The 19,257-nt window shown below is 36.9% G+C and overlaps 1 protein-coding gene across 1 annotated transcript in view; it reads left to right on the forward strand.

The window, feature by feature from the left end:
• parvaa (parvin, alpha a) overlaps positions 1-19,257 on the forward strand; it is a 48,205-nt gene that overhangs the window by 26,604 nt on the left and 2,344 nt on the right. The window contains exons 8-12 of the mRNA XM_057835956.1: positions 4,041-4,060; positions 4,168-4,229; positions 5,007-5,075; positions 8,829-8,930; positions 14,427-14,499. Coding sequence (XP_057691939.1) covers positions 4,041-4,060; positions 4,168-4,229; positions 5,007-5,075; positions 8,829-8,930; positions 14,427-14,499 — 326 coding nt within the window. The remainder of the gene's footprint in view (positions 1-4,040; positions 4,061-4,167; positions 4,230-5,006; positions 5,076-8,828; positions 8,931-14,426; positions 14,500-19,257) is intronic.

A 19,257-nucleotide genomic window follows, 5' to 3' on the forward strand; every position in this document is an offset into this window, starting at 1 on the left:
AGTTTTGCATCATTGTCTTGTTGCAGCATCCATCCTTTTCAACTGTCTGACAGACGGCCTCAGGTTTTCCTGCAAAACATCCTGATAAACTTTTGAATTCATTCTTCCATTAATGATTGCAAGTTTTCCAGATCCTGAGGTAGCAAAACAGCCCCATATCATGAAGCTCCCTCCACCATGCTTCACGGTGGCGATGAGGTGTTGATGTTAGTGAGCTGTTCCATTTTTTTCTCCACACATGGCATTTTGTGTTACTCCCAAACAACTGAAATTTGGTTTCATCAGTCCACAAAATATTTTGCCAAAACTTCTGTTGAGTGTCGAATTGCCTCCTTGCGAACATTAAACGAGCAACAATGTTTTTTAGACAGCAGTGGCTTCCTCCGTGGAGTCCTCCCATGAATGCCATTCTTGCCCATAGTTTTTATACTAGTAGTTGATGTGTGCACAGAGATATTGGACTGTGCCAGAGATTTCTGTAAGTCTTTAGCAGACACTCTAGGGTTCTTTTTGACTTCTCTGAGTATTCTGCGCTGTTCTCTTGGCGTCATCTTTGGTGGACGACCACTCCTTGGGAGTGAAGCAACAGTGCCAAACTCTCTCCATTTGTAGACAACTTCTCTGACTGTCGGTGGATGAACATCCAGACTTTTAGAGATGGTTTTGTATCTTTTCCCTGCTTTATACAACTCAATAATCCTTGATCGCAGCTCTTCAGACAGGTCTTTTGACCGAGCCATGATGCACATTAGACAGTGCTTCTCATCAAGACATTTCTTACCAGGTGTGTGTTTTATAGTGGGCAGGGCAGCTTTAAACCACTCATCAGTGATTGGGCACACACCTGAATTAAAATGTTTGGTAAAAATTGGTTTGAATTGCTCTTTGAGTCTCCTTAGGCAGAGGGTTCACTTATTTTCCCCCCTTCTGTCATTGTTTGCATGCTATCTTCAATAAAATATTAAAAGCTAGAATGTTTGTGTGGTTTTAGATAAAGCATACACTGTATTTTCATCTGTGTAATTTCGACAAATATCAGTCACATTTGATGGTGATTTTATGTAGGAATTCCAAAAGGTTAAGATACTTTTTTCACACCATTGTACTATGTTCAAACCAGGCAATGTATAGTAGAGCAACTTTGCTAAATAGTGCAAAACAGTGAAAATATTATACAAAACTACCATCTAACACAAAAAGTATTTGGAGGACCTCTTGTGAATAGGTTCATTTTTCCACCCATCACCTTTTCTATTCTGGGCCTCAAAAATTATATACAGTACATACAATCAAGCTTCTTGAACACACACATACTTATATAAACATGATTACTATTCAACTCGTCCAAAGAAGATGACACATCTGAGTCATCCTCTTCATCAGGTTGTTGAAATAAAGCAAAATTCAGTTTACTGATCATCTTCAAATAAACTCTCCAAAATCGCTCGCGCAGACACGCACTCCTTCTCTCAACACAGGCCCTCGCTAATCCGTGTAACAATCGTCATTTCCGGAGTGATGTCAAAATACAATCATGAGATATGTAGTTCTCCGGGTTGCAATTTGATTGGAAATTACTAAAATAGCAACAAAAACACGTTCCATGCAGCCTTTTAATGCATATTTATGAGGGCAATAAAACTTAAAGGGCATTATCTTCCATTTTACTTGATGTATTGACCTTAATTAAAAACAAGGGTGAAGCTCCACTTCCGGAAGCGCATAGGTGACGAAATCCATAGACTTCACTATCAGTTGACGGCAAAAGAGGCTTGGGGCCATTCCGTAGGGGGCCTGTGTTCAAAAACTTGACATTCAAATATTTTCAAAACCAAAGCCGCTAGCGACCTAAAACCAAAACAGACACCTCCTCTTGGCATATATGAGTTTCCATGAGCAGCGATATAAAAAAAATTCAAAGTCGTTCCCGAATAAAATCCCGATTATTTTTTCATACAGGTATAACAAAACTTAAAATTGTTGTAAAATTATCAAATTTTACGCTAAATGCACAAAAATCACCAGATGCATAAATAATCACCTGCATTTTTAGAATCAGTAGCAATAGTTAACGAACAAGTTTTTGCTCAAAATAGAAACTTTTTTATTTTTTTATTTTTTATTTTTTTTACATTGAGTGAAAGTTTTCAACAGCTTATAAATCACTGAATTTTCACATCAGAAGCTTAATACTTGAGGAAATAGTGCAGAATCTTAATTTTACTCAACAAAAGCAAAATTTGCATTTTTGTATATACAATCACAGCTTATTTCGGTTAAATTTCGCCATTGTGTACAAAAACAAAATCCAACATGGCGGCCATCACGGAACAAAGAGCTTTTTAAGTTGAGAATTCTTGCAAATAAATGTTTAAATCGCTGAATATCTGTAGATATGAACATAAAACGGTCTAGAGTTACTTACTTACTTACTAACATACTTAAAAGCAAAAAAACGTCATTCACTTTACGTTAATGATTCAAGCTAAAGTTAGGCTAATTTTTTCCATTCATTTCATTGTATTCATAACGTTTCAAAGTGCATGCATGGTGCGATAAATATAATAATTACCTTGAATCCTCAGCCAAATCACTCTTGAGACTCTCCTGCGTGCTTGTATGCGGTAAAACCTTCGTCCTACTTCCACCTAAATCCGGCGTTAGAACGCAGCGTGTGTTTGAGTTTATCACAGTGAATAGTGAAAGCCACCTCTACGCTCAATGGTTCGGCCCCCTACGGGAAGGCATGGCGCAAAGTCTGTGGGAGTTGTCAACTGATGGTAGTCTATACGTAATCACCAAGTTACAAGGCCGAGTTATGACGTCGAGTGCAAAGACGCCGACCTTAGAGGGTCAAATATTGTTCAGGTCGCAGGGGACCTACCATGGAATTAAAACAATCATACATCCAGTTTTCTGTGGTCTGTTGGTTCCCAAATAAAAACTGGGGGAGAGATTGAAATCTGTGCTTTAAAATAATGTTGACGGCAGCACTCTATGTGAAAGTTTATTTTTCAAAGTGACTGAACAAGACGGCATGACCATAGGACCTCCGACTGCAAGCTTGTGCGTTGCCATGTGACTATTGTTACGCTTTATTGGTATTACAGAGTCATGTGATTATTGTTGCGACATCTCTTTGGTGAAATTGGTAGAGCCACTGGGGGCATATCTGGCAAAAATAAAGTAAAATCTAATATTTAGAACTAAGACGAAAAATTTAATGACTCTAGTGTAGCCCAAAGTAGCGGAGTAAGAGTAGCAAGGCTACTCGTAGCAAGCGAAATATTTTTCACTTTTAGTTGAACAACAAGAAAGCCTTTATTGCTTACGCACATATTCACACCCAGGCTGAAGCCACACACCTGACTAGCTGTAGATCAAGAGGCTGCAATCTGAGAGCAGCAATGAGAAAGATAACAGCAGGACAGCAAAAACACAAAGGATCCCTAGCACTACCATGGTCACAGTGGAAATGTAGTTATTAGCACACCACCAGGAACATTGCCCAGACTTGCCTTCCCTTGATTACAGACTTTATGTATGTGTGTGGGAATGTGTGATGTCTTCTTGACCACCTAAGGGACAATTGTACTGCCGCAGTTGTTGTTCTCCACAAGCATGTGATATTCTCCAAACATAGTGGTGATAGATGATGCGTCCCTTGTTTACACAGAAAGGCTGTATGCCATCGTTCATTGTTTCAATACCCAGCAGGAATGTTTTACTGTTGAAATTATGTTGCAGTATGCAGCCACTGTGGGCTTCTCGACTATGATTCTCTGGTTATTTCAATACCCGAGATGTACCTGTTTCCCTTTAATCTAATTATGATGCCATTGCTACGTCTATTGTTGAATTTTTTTCTAATCCCCCCATTCTCTGCATTCCTCTGTGATTGCATTGGAAGCATTTGTCTTTCATTATTTCATTTTCTATAGAGATTTATGTGTGAAATTGTGAATAAGATGAATTTTCTCCCCTTGTTATTGTTTGTTATTTTGACACATTTTTTTCTTCTCTTGTCCTTATTTGATCAGGGCTTTCTCCGGAAGACATGGTATGCTGTAGCAGTAAGAGATTACCCAGCATTTACTTTTTCTGCAGTTATGTACAAATACAGTTTTATATTCTGGCTTCAATCATTTGTTCCATGTTTTCCAACAGAGCGGGATGCTTTTGACACCCTGTTCGACCATGCTCCAGATAAACTTAATGTTGTCAAAAAGGTAATTATGTTTTTTCACTGCTGATTCATGAGCTATTTATTTGGGTCACTGTGATGATATAAACTATTAAACATTTCATAATATTTTTATTAAACAAACATTTAACCAAAACCAAACAACATTTTTAAAATAATTAAGTACCACATTTTTTTATTTACACTTCTGATCAAAAGCAGCACATTAGCTAAACTCTCTAAAGCAAAATGCATTGGACTGTGCAATAGAGTCCCTAGTGGAGCATACTTGAGCCCGCCTCCAAATCAAGCCAACGTTGATAGGCTCTGTACAAAATTAAACCAGGAGGATAAATTTGCAGTTTTCCAAATATGATGTATTTAACCCTTTAAAACACCTGAGGCTATTTTGTCCGAAATTGCATGCCTTTGATTTTGCCTTTATATTTCAAAGGCAATATTGTTCACAATGGCTTGGTTGGGGCCCTTTTTTTCAGGACAACATAATCTTCATGTCCAAACTGTTGTTTTCTTCAACGACCAATTATAATCAACATTTTGGACCCAAAAAGAATCTCCAAATCTGTTTTCAAAATATGTAAGATTGATCAGGCATGAAAATCTCGCACCTTTTGGCGAAATTTGCCGTTTTGAAGTAAAAAAGGGTGACCTACCAGTGACACGTAGGTGATGTAATTACAGAGCGACGAGGCTTTGAAGATGATATGCGTAAACGTGTCGCCACCAACACATCCGGTGTTAAAGGGTTAACAGTATTATCCTTTGTCTCATTTTTTTCTATGTTCAATTTGTCTTTTCTCAGACACTGATCACATTTGTGAATAAGCACCTGAACAAGCTCAACTTAGAGGTGTCCGAATTGGAAACACAGGTATGACGCACACACAGACAAGAAAATTTAAAATTTCTGTCTTAAGCACTCATACTGCCTTTGCTGCTCAGCCATAGAGAAAAGTTAAGTCTCATCCTAAACCTTAAAATGGGCAAACAGTTGTCTGATCTAGTTTTCTATCTCTTATTATTGAGTTATTTGTTTACTGCTTGTCAAATGTTATGTCATTTCAGAATTTAAAAAATGTAGTGTACTCATATAACAGATAAGTCATCATCCTCTGCGCTCTGAAGCGGAACATTACCGTAATTTTCGCACTATAAGGCGCATCTGACTATAAGCTGCCACCCACCAAATTTGTCAACAAAACGACATTTGTTCATAGATAAGCCACGTTGGACTAGAAGCCGCGGCTATCCTCACTGTATTATGGGATATTTACACCAAAAGATATTAACCGGTAACACTTTATTTGTCATACAACTGTCATAAGACCAAATGAACAACCAAGCTTTGAACCAATTGGCTGCAAAGCTTCATTACTTCAAGAAGCTTCATTTGGCCATCACTGCTCCCTTGGGGGAGACAGTCAACCTCTGCTGCCACCTGCTGTCAACACTGTTGTTATCCAACATGCCTCCTAGCATGCATTGAAGCCCTACAGATGTAAATAACAATCAACATTCGTGTTCTGTGCTTATCATTCCTTCAGTTACTGTTCCATTTGTTTCATTAATTGCTAGTTAAGGAATTTGGTAACACTTTATTTGACAGTGGCGCAATAAGACTGTCACTGATGTAAAAGATGCGAGCTGGACATAAATGGAGTTAGTGATATAATTTGCCGGATGACACTTAAGGACATCCGTCATAAGCATTCAGTACGGCCCATGATAGTGTCATGTCCTAATTATGACGGTCTTATGACGCCGCTGTCAAATAAAGAGTTACCTGTTAACCCAAATAAATCAACAAATAAGCCGCACTGAGATATACGACATAGGATTCAAAATGAAGGAAAAAAGTAGTGGCTTATAGTCTGAAAATTACGTTACCTGCTGTATTCAGACTTAACGCTACTTGGTGATGTACCGGACTTGTGACTAGCTCGCGAGCAGGTAAATTTCCGAGATAATGTCCATGTCAACCAAATTGTTGTTAGTAAACAGCAGCCATCTTAAAGCAGTAGAGCGCTAATAAAGAGCGCTAAGCGCTAATAAATAAGATTAACGTTACTGTCACTAGCTCACGCAACGTTAGCCCTGCAGAGGGCTAGGTTTCTATTAATTATGACCACTGTCGATGCGTGGCTAACGTGTCTTACACACAGGCTTTAACATAACATAGCGTTGTGGAGTGATGAGGGTGTAAAATAAAAACTCAATAATGCTAACTATCAATTTTAGCTCAGTAGTCATTGCTGGATAAAACACCAAGTAGCACTGGTCCCTAATGTGCTCCAATACAGCCTGTATCATACATTTATTTTGAACACTGCAAAAACTCAAAATCCTATCAGGACTTACAGTTTAGACTAAATGGCTTGACACAAATAGAAATTCAATTGAAACACTTGGAAAAAAATCCAAGCTTTTAAGTGATGTGTGTTATGAAGCGTAACTGCATTTTTAGGTGTATATATATATATATATAATAGGCCTGAACGATATATCGTTTAAACATCGCCATCGCGATGTGCGCATGTGCAATAGTCCCATCGCAAGGACGTGCGATAGTTTTTTAATTTCATTTTTTTTAATCCACAAACGTTTGTTTTGAGGAAGGAGAGGGGAAAAAAGCGCACAGTTTCTCTTTCTCTCCAGCAAGTCATCGGCTCCTCCCCCTCCCCCTGCAACAGCGGAGTGGAGGGAGGAGGGGCCGAACAGCAGAGCGGAGGGAGGAGGGCCCGTTCTCAAAGTGAAAGCAAGCAATCAACACGTTGGAGGAGCAAGGAAGACTGTATCCAAAAGGAGTTTTGGAAGTATTTTGGCAAGAACAAGACTATAAGGGACAAAAAACATCCCTGTCGACAGTGCCTCGCCATGGTTGCCTCAACAAGAAGTAATCTGTCAAACATGTGGGACCATTTAAAACGCAGGTATCTATGCATTCCTGCTACGAGCTCCCCATCAGAGGCTTTTTAGCACAGGTGGGAACATTGTTAAATGCCAACGTTCTTGTCTCAAGCCTGCTATAGTGGATAAACTAATAGTCTTGGCCAAAAACCTATGAGACCCAGTTGAGAATTGCTGAGCAAGGAAGGTGGACGATATGCAGACAAATACATAACACAGCTGAAGGAATGTCTTTTCTTTTTATTCATGTGACAGCTATCAGGAAGGCAGGAAATTTGGGAGTTAAAATGGTTCTGTTATTCATCACAGTTATTTGCAGTTATTCAGTTCAATTATTTACAAGTTCAATTGAGTTTGTTTCTTTTATATTTAAATTTATTGTAAACCGTATTTTTCAAATAACTATATATAGTACAGCTGCACATAAAGTTTTGATACTTAATATTTTTGTTGAAATATTTTTACAACTTTGTTGCCGTTTTGCAGTTTTATATTGTTATATTTTGTGTAAACAACTCAGGGGACTAATGCACTTGCACTTTTATTAGTCAGATTTAATATTTAAGTTCAAATATGTTGACAACTTTGTTGTTTAACTGAGGTTTTTATGTATTGTTATAGTTTGTGAACTCTTTTGTCATATTTAATATTTTTGTTCAAATATGTTGACAACTTTGTTGTTTTACTGAGGTTTTTATTTATTGTTATAGTTTGTGAACAACTCTTTTATTTGTCATATTTAATATTTTTGTTCAAATATGTTGACAACTTTGTTGTTATTTTACAGAAGTTTTTATTTATTGTTATATTTTGTCAAAAACTTAGGGGACTAATGCACCTGCTCTTTTATTTATCATTTAATGTATTTGCTGCTGTTGAAGTGTAAAATATTGTATTCAATAAATGATCTATTTTGTGCAGACATGACTTCCTGGATACCTTCATACAGAAATCTTCATCATTCACAAATTAAACGGTATTATATGAATACACTGTGGTCACGGTGTGTTATGTAAAGTATTTCCAAACAGCTATTCAAGTCATTTATTGAAAATTTCTTTAAAAAAGATAGATCTTTTTTTTTTTTAATATCGCAATATAATATCGCAATATATTGCAAACCTAAAAAAAATCGCAACAATAGTTTTTTCCAATATCGTTCAGGCCTAATATATAAGTATATATATAAGTGTATGTATATATATATATATATATATATATATATATATATATATTTTTTTTTTTTTTTATAAGATCTAAAGGTTTTTTGAGTGAAAGCAGTGAATTAGTCTTTTTTTTTTTAATTCTAGTTACATCTGAGATGCAATTGTTGGCTGTTTTCAACAATATACATCGAAAACAAAGACATTGATTGACTGAAAATGGTTCAAGATTAGATGAAATGTCTTGTTTTCTCATGTATATTTATAATTGCTCTTCACCTAAAAATTTATTGTTTTATCAGATTACTCGATTAATCGATAGAATTTTCAGTCGATTACTCGATTACTAAAATTTTCGATAGCTGCAGCCCTGGATCCAAAACAACAAATGGTTTTGATCAAAGTCAGCATGCATTATAGGCTGTTAAACAATTTCAGTTGAGGGTTTTTCTGAATCAATAGTTTCTTTTCCCCCCCAAAAATAATTCCTCTGTAATCCCTACATTGTCCCATACAATCAAGTGGTCTGACTAACTGCCTATGCCGTGTATCAGTTTGCAGATGGTGTTTATCTGGTGTTGCTGATGGGTCTGCTGGAGGGATACTTTGTGCCACTTTACAATTTCTTCCTCACGCCTGAGAATTTTGACCAGAAGGTGATATGCTCATTTTCTCCTACTTTTTGAATTATCATGGATGCTGCAGTGCAATTTAATAAACATGTTCAAGCCGGTCCTTCATTTTAAAACAAACCCAACATATTCTAGGTCTGCCCTCAAAAGCTTGGTTTTAATACCGTCTGCTTTCCTCAGAGCCCATTCAAGGCGCAGCCATCTTTTTCTCTATTGCCCTCTGTAGTACCACGGTATTCTAAACAGGCGCTCTATGGAGACACCATAGTAGGCTTTTGTAACGGTCTTGGCCAGCAACCCCTGCCAAGCTGTGAAGCAGAATGGCCATCCCTGATATAATGTGTACAACTCCAAAAACACACACGCACACACACTCCTGGCCTTGAAGAACAGGCAAAAGCCGCACAGCAGCTGTAATCTCTTCCACGCAGGAAAACAACTAGAGTCGTGGCTGAGGGGCTCAGTTTTTTTTTTTTTTTTTTTTTGCAGGTTTGTGTGAGCCCCGCAGCACCTACTCATTTTTAACTAGGCTCATCTTGTTTTACTACACAGGGTGGCCACACACAATACTGATGTAAAATATTTTGATCCCTTCATCTCTATTACGAGGGGTATTACAAGTGCCTGTATCTTAATATTTTTATATTTAATTATATACTACATACATTTCATTACATATATACAGTATACACTGTATATTTTTAAATGAAAAAATATTTTTAAATACTGCCTCGTTGCAGTTTTGCCTTGTATGGTCTATGAATCAATTTGGGATCGTGAATTTGTAGACAAAAAAATCTTTATGTTGTTGAAATGTAATTGTCCATGCAACAAATTAAGTGTGCATATCTGGAAGCCGTCAAGGACATGCCTAACACATTGTTTAGAAATGAGGGTGAACAGGGTTAGTTGTCACAATTTTACTCTTTCATGAATATCTCACACACACACGCTATTACACCATATGGCCTGGGTCCTCAATTAGCGGGCCGCGGTCCACGACCAAACCACAGCATACCTCTCTGCGGACCCAGAGCAAGTGGCACTTTTCAACAACAACATTAATTTATTATTATTATTTTTTTATACATATATTATGTCTATGAATCGCCGATCTATCACTATGCGCTACTATTCTATCGCTAAATTGTGTTTCGTTTTTAGTCAAATATCTTCCATGTTGCCACTTTTGTTGTCACCTTTATGACAACGATGCGCTGATTGGGTAATAGAGCCTGCATGGATGAGCTGATTGGCTGAGAGAGCGCGCATGTATGCACTAATTGGCTGAGAGAGCCTGCATGCTGCTAGCTAGAGTAGACGGACCGCAGCAGTGTGAAACGAGTCACCCCAGCACAATGCAATCTGTTTGTTTACATGCCACCTGTAGAAGACCCAATCTAACAAAATGTCATGCTCAAAGTTGACCAAGATAAGATAAGTGTACAACGAAAATCGTGTTTCAATGAGGAATGGACTGACAAATATGCGGTCATTTTACCAACTGCAAGTACCAAACCTATGTGCTTAATATGCTTAAAGACAGTTGCTCTGAGAAAAAGTGAAAATTTGAAACACCATTATGTTGAAGAGCACAGCTCTTTTGAAGAGAAGATTCCTCCTAAATCAGAATTGAGAAAGCAAGAAATAAACAGGTTGAAGCAGTCATATCAAGAAGCAAGCATATCAAGAAAGGTTATTGTTAAATCTATGACACAACAACAAATTGCAACGGAGTAGTCACCCAGAGTGTCGTGGGTGTTGGCCAAACATTAGATGGAGAAATAATAAAATAGTGTCTGACTGAAGTGATGGCAGCAATGTTCTTGACCGATATTAATAAATGGACCCATGCTTGTATGAAAAAAAAAAAACAATTGTGGACCTTTGCTAAATAGGGTTGATTGTCACTTATTTAAAATGGTTTTCTTTAACGACACCTTTTGAATGAGGTTCACATGTGTGGTTGTGTTTTTGTTTTATCCTAACAAATAAGCAGTATTAAGAACTAATGATGTCCTGATCCGATACTCTGTATTAGTATTGCCACTTGATACTGCTGTTTTGAAATATTGGTCAGTATCAAATTTGGTCAGAAGTTCCACAAACCATAAGGCAAACCGCTGAGTGAGACTACTTCTCTTTAGAAACAAATGACTGTAACAGTAACATCATGTTATATTTGTAAACATAACAAATGAGCATTTCTAGAGGAGGTACGGGCAGGCTGCGCTACGTACCCAATTTACGATTTATCATTTACTGGTTATTATTTTTTGCATTACTTTTACAGGTCTGAAAATAGGGCCATTGGATCGGTATCGGCAAAACAAAAAACTAAAATATCGGATTGGAAGTCAAAAAATTAGCATCGGGACATCTCTAATTAGAACAATACATTATAATGTTACCATTAAATTAGAACAGGTTTACAATGTTTCTTCAACAGAACAGAATGCATCCATTTTCATGATTATATATAAAAACAAGTACTAATTGCACTTAAGAATTTGTCTGTGTTTTGATTTTAAATAAGGGGTGTGCAAACCGGTCCTCAAGGGCCGCAATGGGTCCTGGTCTTTGTTAAACTGCTCCAGCACAGGCAGTCTAACCAATGAGGAGCCCGGGGAAACAAGAAGCAGCTGACTGCAATCAACTGATTGCACTTGTAAAACACCAGATTGGTGAAAAGGTGTGCTCTTGATGGGTTGCAATGAAAACTCGCACCCACTGAGGCCCTTTGTTGAATAGTTTGCCCACCCCTGTTTTGATTTTTTTTTAAATTATAGTATTTTTTATTCTATTTATAAGATGTACACAGGTGAACTGTAAAAGAATTTAGCTGTGTTCCGTACAATGAAAAAAAAAAAAATCCTATGAATCCTCTGAACTGTTGATGGTGTGACAACTATCCTGGTCCAAATTGTGACAACCAACCCCAAATCATGGTTTTAGCAAAAAGTTAAACTATCAACTAGCAAGCAACTGGCTAGCTATAGTAGCAACTGCATCTTTGCCCTCATACTTTTTAACAGTAACACTTACAATAAGAAACCCCATGAAAGCCCAAGCCAAACAATAGTGAAGACTTTAACATTTTGAATTACACTTTAAAGAAAGAAAAAAATAATAAATACATTTAAAAAATCTCACTTCAAAGTGATGTGACACTGTAAACACAAAAATGATATTTTATTGGCTCAATTCTCATCATGTAGGTGGGTAGAGTAGCCAAATTTTTTTTTTACTCAATTAAGAGTAGCGTTACTTCAAAATAATATTACTCAAGTAAAAGTAAAAGTAGTCATCCAAAAAATGTACTGAAATACAAGTAAAAAAGTTTTGGGTGAAAAGAACACACAAGTAATGAGTAACCTTGTGAGTAACTGCTTACAATGTCAGATTTTTTTTTTTTTTTACGGTGGTATTTTTCTTTCCCCGTACAGTTATTTATATGAACTGTTCTTATTAAACTCTAAAGTAGCCCATTAAATAACCACATTAAGAAATGCAAATAAAATCATTGAATTCCAGCGAAAGAATATATAAATATAATATATATATTATATATATATTATATATATACCGTATTGGCCCGAATATAAAACGGCCCTGATTATAAGATGGCCCTGATTATAAGACGACCCCCTCTTTTTCAAGGCTCAAGTTTGAAAAATACTTTTTGAACACCAAATTAATTTGGATACAGAAAATAATTACAGTACATCTGAAACAAATGGTTATAATATATTTCAGAGAAAAAGCATGTTATTTTGCCTCATTGAAATCTTAGTATCTGAACATTTAACCCTTTAATGCCAGCAATATGAAGCAATCATCAGAGAATCCCAAAATTTGAAAAATAAGGTCGTAATGAAACCCCTTTTTTTTTTTTCAAATTTGTGAAAAGAAAAGTCAAAATGAATATGTGTAATAAGCGCTCAGATATATATAACCCTTGCTAAATCCTGTTTGTTTTTTTCATGGAACCTGCAGATGCATGTGTTGACTTGCATTCATCTTTTTTTTTTTTTTTTTTTTTTTTTTTTTCTCAAAAAGAAATGGCAAAATTCTGAATTAGTCTTAAAATCATGAAATTTTAGGTGTATCAAATGTGATACATTTGGCAATATAGGGTTAAACTAAAGTGCAAACACATTCGTAAATGAATGGCTTCTGGTTTTTGAAATGTAAATAAACCAATCTATTGTGATAAAACAACAAAATTACAATAACTGCATTAACTATCAAAGTGAAGTCAAACTGTAGCTGTAGTCTTGAAATAAATCTGAAGACGGAAAAACATTGTAATAAAATAATGCAAACATGACATGACAGAACATCGCTTCAATGATATCTGTAGCCATCTAGCGTCGTCAATGGGGAGAGTAGCTGAGATCTGTCATAACAGAACATCGCTTCAATGATATCTGGCGTCATCTAGCGTCATGAATGGGTATAATATCTAGACCACGTATATAAAACGACCCCCTCTTTTTCAATCTTATTTCAATGCAAAAAACACCGTCATATTTTCGGGCCATTATGGTAATATAAAAAATACAGAAATGAAGCATCATTCGTCCAAAGCGAATGAGTGCCCTCTAGTGGAGAAAATAGTTCCTTGTTGGAATAGTTGAATAGTAAATAGTTCCTTCATAGGTCCTATTATGAAATTAAAAGGATCATATGTCCATGGTCAATCGGTGCCAAATAAAAACTGAGAGGTTAAAATCCACAGTTTAGAGTCATGTTGAGGGCAGTGCTCTATGACGAATACTTGACGCCACATGATTGAACAGGCTGGCGTGATCATAGAACGGCAAGCTTGAGTCCAATTGGTATAATGGAGTCGTTATTTTTGTTGTGACATTTTATTGATGAAACTGGTAAAGCTACTGTTGGCATCGCTGGCAAAGAAAAAATGTCCAATCTAATATGCAGGTTAAAGAGAAATATGTAATGACTAGTTTAGCCCAAAGTAGCGGAGTGAGAGTAATGTTTCTTCTTTACAAATCTATTCAAGTAAAAGTAAAAAGTATGGCTTTGTAGAATTACTCGTAGAAGTATTTTTCTTAAAACGTTACTCAAGTAAATGTAATGGAGTAAATGTAAGGCGTTACTACCCACCTCTGACAATAATACTGTGCAACACCGCCCTCTGGTGTTGGAGTTATAACCAGTGTAACGACCAATCTGTGTGACGACCAACCTCCGTTCTCGCCTTCAGTGTGGCTCTGATGGGCTTCACACAAATCCTTAACCGTTATGACACTTCAAATTCTAAAACTACAAAAATCTGTCTTTTAAAAAAAAATGTACTTGCATTGACAGAATGAGGATGCTCTTTTTGGGTGAGCAGTGTTTGAGGTCAGAGGTGTGTTGTATTAATGAACAAGTGTGGTTTTGAAATAGGTTCCCTATTTGCTCCAGAGCAGTGTTCCGCTTTCATTTAGTTGCATGCAGGCAAAGTGGTGAGCAGTTCATTTCATGAGTAATACATGCCTAATCTCTCCATAGGTACATAATGTGTCCTTCTCATTCGAGTTGATGCAGGATGGAGGTCTGGAGCGACCAAAGCCAAGGCCAGAGGGTATGAAAGTTATGGACACAATGACATCTAATTGACACATCAAGTCATATTTCGAATTGTGCTTGAATGGCATTTTTATACTTATAAGAATATGACTGAGCTTTGCCAAAAAAAAAAAAAAAAAGAGTAGTTTTTCCTCAGTTGAAAGTTTTTTTTATTTTTTTACTTTATCGGAATCAACACAGGTTCATCTTTGCTCATGTGATTGTTTTACATAAAACCTACAAATTTTTGCTCTCACCTTTTATATATTTTTCTTCTGAGACCTCTTCCTTTCGGTTTTTCCCTTCAGAGGTCGCCACTAAGGATGCAACAATACTTGGTTATATTGATATATCGAACCATTCGATACGCCCTCTTCAATTCAATACGCAAAAACAGTCGATCCAAATGAAAGCTCCCAAAACGTATATTCCGAATTGGGTGTTTATGCTTCCCAGTTTTTCGTCCTATAAGAGTTAAGTTATCTTAAGCACAGGAATCGTTCTTATGATATACTCTTAGCTACTCTGGTTGCTAATTTTAAGGCTGAAGGTAATACCCATCGATGGGCTGCTAGTATTCCTCTCTTAGCTCTCCACGATGAATGCATGGCCTTCCTGAGCCTTGTGTTCAAGCTCTTTGTAGCATTTAAGTTGCATTTGTATTTTCAGCGATTAAAATTATTTATTACTTAATGCTTAAAATTTATGTGTGTAAAACTATCAGCAATTGGGCATGGGTAGGGTTGCCAACTCCCTGAAATACAAATAAGGGACACCTCATTGGGAGAGCTGGCCGGCCCGATAAACGTCACCCTTGAATTATTTTTGTGTATGTGTAAAGTAATATTTTTTTCAATTCAAACCGTATTTTACACACTATAAGGCGCACATAAAAGCCGAAAGTGCGCCTTACAATCCGAGGCGCTCTTTAAAATGGATGAATATCTGTTAATCATGGCATGAAATACCCTTTAGCCCAGTTCAATCTAGTGCAGTGTTTTTCAACAGCACAGTTGGAGGAAGGACACTCAGCCTCAGGTGCGGGTGAGCGAGTTATTATTCGTGTCGCGTTCAAGAGCTGCTCGGATTTCTAGCCATCAGCCACCTTGCTGTCCATAACATGTGTTGGAATAAAACGCAAGAGGAGGATTGATGGTCGTATGGATAAAATGGAAAGGATACTTTAGTGTATGCTGACACTTGACAAGTCTAATCAAATGATGTGCAGTAGACGCGCAAGGTGGCTAATGGCTTTAATTTCGAGCCGTTCTTGAACGCAATATGAGCAATTATCGTACCCCGCTCGCCCGCACGGAACCAAGAACGAATGTGACGCACACGGAAGTCGTGGTGGGTGTCATGGATAAGTTTTTAAAAAGGACAACTTCAAAATCCAAACTAAGCCCTGGACAACATTTTGACCCAAATGGAAGTCCCTAGTATGGGTCGTGCTTGAAAAAAAAAAAAAAGACTTGACAGCTCAACTGCAAAGCCATACAGTGAAAGCTGTTTTGTTCAGATTTACTTTAATCGGGGATGAGACAAAACCTACTCCATTGTTTCACTTTCCATCAAATATCAAACTGATAAGTATAAATATTGTTAAATTATATTATAATTAAATATACTGTACAGAGAGTCATTTTGGAACATTTTTAGTTTGTGGTGTGCCACAAGATTTTTTCCAATGTGAAAATGTGCTGTTACTCAGAAAAGGTTGAAAAACACAGATCTAGTGGATGCATCCTCAACCACCACCACTAGGACTACTACTGCTACTGCTGTGCCTTATAATGTGATGCGCCCTATGTATGAAAAACATTTTAAAATAGGCCATTCAGGATGCGACTTATACTCCGATGCGCCTTATAGTGTGGAAAATACAGTTATCATAACATAATACGTTTACTCAAACCTGAATTAGGTACGTATTTGAGTGATATGAGCACATGGAAAAACTATTATTATCAGCAATGTATTTTTAATACAAAATATTCTAGAATAAAATTAAGTTCTGTCCTGCTTTATTTTAAAATAATAATAATTTTTTTTTTTTTAATTAAATGATTTAACCCTTAAGGTCCTGAGCCTTTTTTTTTCTTTGCGTGTGTGTTTGTGTGTATTTTTGACTTTTTTTTTTTTTTTTTTTTTTTTTAACTTTTAAGGTGCGATTAAAGTCCCCTCAGCAATAACATTTTTGCAAATGATCACTCCCCAAAGTGCCCCTTTTGTTGTTGTTTTTTTTTTTTTTTTTTTTTTGGTGCTTATGTTTGTGTTGGCCGACTATGTAGGCATGCCAACGAATACTTTACTTGAACACCAAAAAACCTTTTTAAAAAAAAAAAAAAAAAAAAATTTTTTTTTTCAAAAGCCATCTGCGTGCCACGAAGTTGCCGCAACATCTGATGTAGTTTGTTTTCAGATGAATAACAAGTTGGGGAAGAAAGTTTTGATATAAAGGTGCTACTATGTAGTGTGTAGTACCGTAATTTTCGCACTATAAGGCGCACCTGAATGTAAGCCGCCACCCACCAAATTTGACACAAAACTACATTTCTTCATCGATAACTATGAACTGGACTATAAACCGCAGCTGTATTATGGGATACTTACACCAAAAGATATTAACCGGTAACACGGTCATTAGACCAAATGAACCACCATGAAGCCCTGAACCAATTGGCTGCAAGGCTTCATTGCTTCATTTGGCCATCAATGCGCCCTTGGGGGAGACAGTCAACCTCTGCTGCCACCTGCTGTCAACACTGTTGTTGTCAAACATGCATGCAGCGCTACAAATGTAAATAACAATCAAAATTCATGTTCTGTGCTAAATATTTCTTCAGTTACTTTTCCAGTTTCATTAATTGCTAGTGATGGTATTTGGTAACACTTTACACAATGGCGCCATATGACTGTCATTAGATAATCATAATTATGACATGACACTGCCATGAGCATTAATAAATGCTTATAACAGATGTCCTTTACTGTTATCCGGCAAAATATCTCACTTTTGAATGGATGTAAAAGAGCCGAGCTGGACATAAATGTTGTTAGTGACATAATTCGCCGGATGACACTTAATGACATCTGTCATAAGACTTCACTAATGCCCATGATAATGTCAATGTCATAATTATGACAGTTTTATGATGCCACTTTCAAATAAAGTGTTACATATCAACCTAAATAAAACAAATAAGCCGCACTGGACGATAAACTGCAGGATTCAAAATGATGGGGAAAAAATAGCGCTTCATAGTCCGAAAATTACCGTAGGTCTTCCTCCCTGATTCCCTCACTCACACACACATAGAGGTGCTACTGTCCATAATTTTTTTTCTATTCACTGTTCTCCCCCTCCCAATCAAGGTCTGTCAACAGTCAGAGCCAATTATACTGTAAAGCTGGTTAAACTGCAAGTTATGTTGTTGTAAGGTGTGTTAAATTCTTGTTCATGTGCCCCTTTTGATCTATCAGCACCTGCCCCTCCATCGGTTTCTGCACGCCACAGCCCTTCCAAATACAATGTGGAAACAAATGAAATTGACAGAACACAAAAATATAATTCAATTTGTGAAAATAAAGTACACAGACAAGTACAAGAAATCAATCATCATTCTGACCATGTGTTTTTACTCAAGCTTCACTCAAGCCTCTTATCTCCCACCCTTCTCTGTTGTTTTCCGTTATCATCATGGCAAGCGACAGTACCTCGGCCAATGAGATGAGTGAGATTTTGTATTGTCATTGTTCCGTCAGCTCATTGCTCAAAAAGCAGGATCTTCCCTGCCTACTCTTGTAAAGTATCATAATAGTAGTATTCATTCGTTCTGCAAAAAGACACTATTTCCGGGTTTCTTGATAATATGGGACCCTTTAAAGCTTAATATGGGACGCATACAGTGGCATGAAAAAGTATCTGAACCTTTTGGAATTTCTCACATTTCTGCATAAAATCACCATCAAATGTGATCTTATCTTTGCCAAAATCACACAGATGTAAAAACTGTCTGCTTTAACTAAAACCACCCGAACATTTATAGGTTTCATATTTTAATGAGGATATCATCTAAACAATGACAGAATGGGGGAAAATAAATAACTTAACCCTCTGCCTAAGGAGATTTAAACCAGTTTTAAGCAAACAATTTAAGTCAGGTGTGTACCCAATCACTGATACATGTTCTTCCCTGCTCTCTTTAAAACACACACCTGATAAGAATTGTCCTGATGAGCATTGTTTTATGTCCATCATGGCTCAGTCAAAATAGTTATCTGAAGACCTGCGATCAACGATTGTTGATTTGTATAAAGCTGGGAAAGGATACAAAGGCATCTCTAAAAGTCTGGATGTTCATCAATCGACAGTAGAGAAGTTGTCTAAAAATGGAAAGAGAGTTTGGCACTGTTGCTTCTCTCCCAATGAGCGACCGTCCATGGAAGATGACGCCAAGAGTTCAGCGCAGAATACTCAGAGAGGTTAAAAAAAAAGGTGTCTACAGTGTCTGCTAAAGACTTACAGAAATCACTGACTCGGTCCAATATCTCACACACACACAGCAACTATATGTAAAACTATGGTTAAGAATGATGATCATTGGAGGACTCTGTGGAGTAAGCCACTGCTGTGTAATTAACATTGTTGCTCGTTAAATGTTTGCAAAAAGGCACTTGGACACGCCACAGAAGTTTAGGCAAAATATTTGGTGGCCTGATGAAACCAAAGTTGAATTGTTTGGGAGTAACACACAACGTCGTGTGTGGAGGA

This window comes from Corythoichthys intestinalis, chromosome 5 (assembly GCF_030265065.1).
Source record: "Corythoichthys intestinalis isolate RoL2023-P3 chromosome 5, ASM3026506v1, whole genome shotgun sequence".
NCBI classification, from domain to species: Eukaryota; Metazoa; Chordata; class Actinopteri; order Syngnathiformes; family Syngnathidae; genus Corythoichthys; species Corythoichthys intestinalis.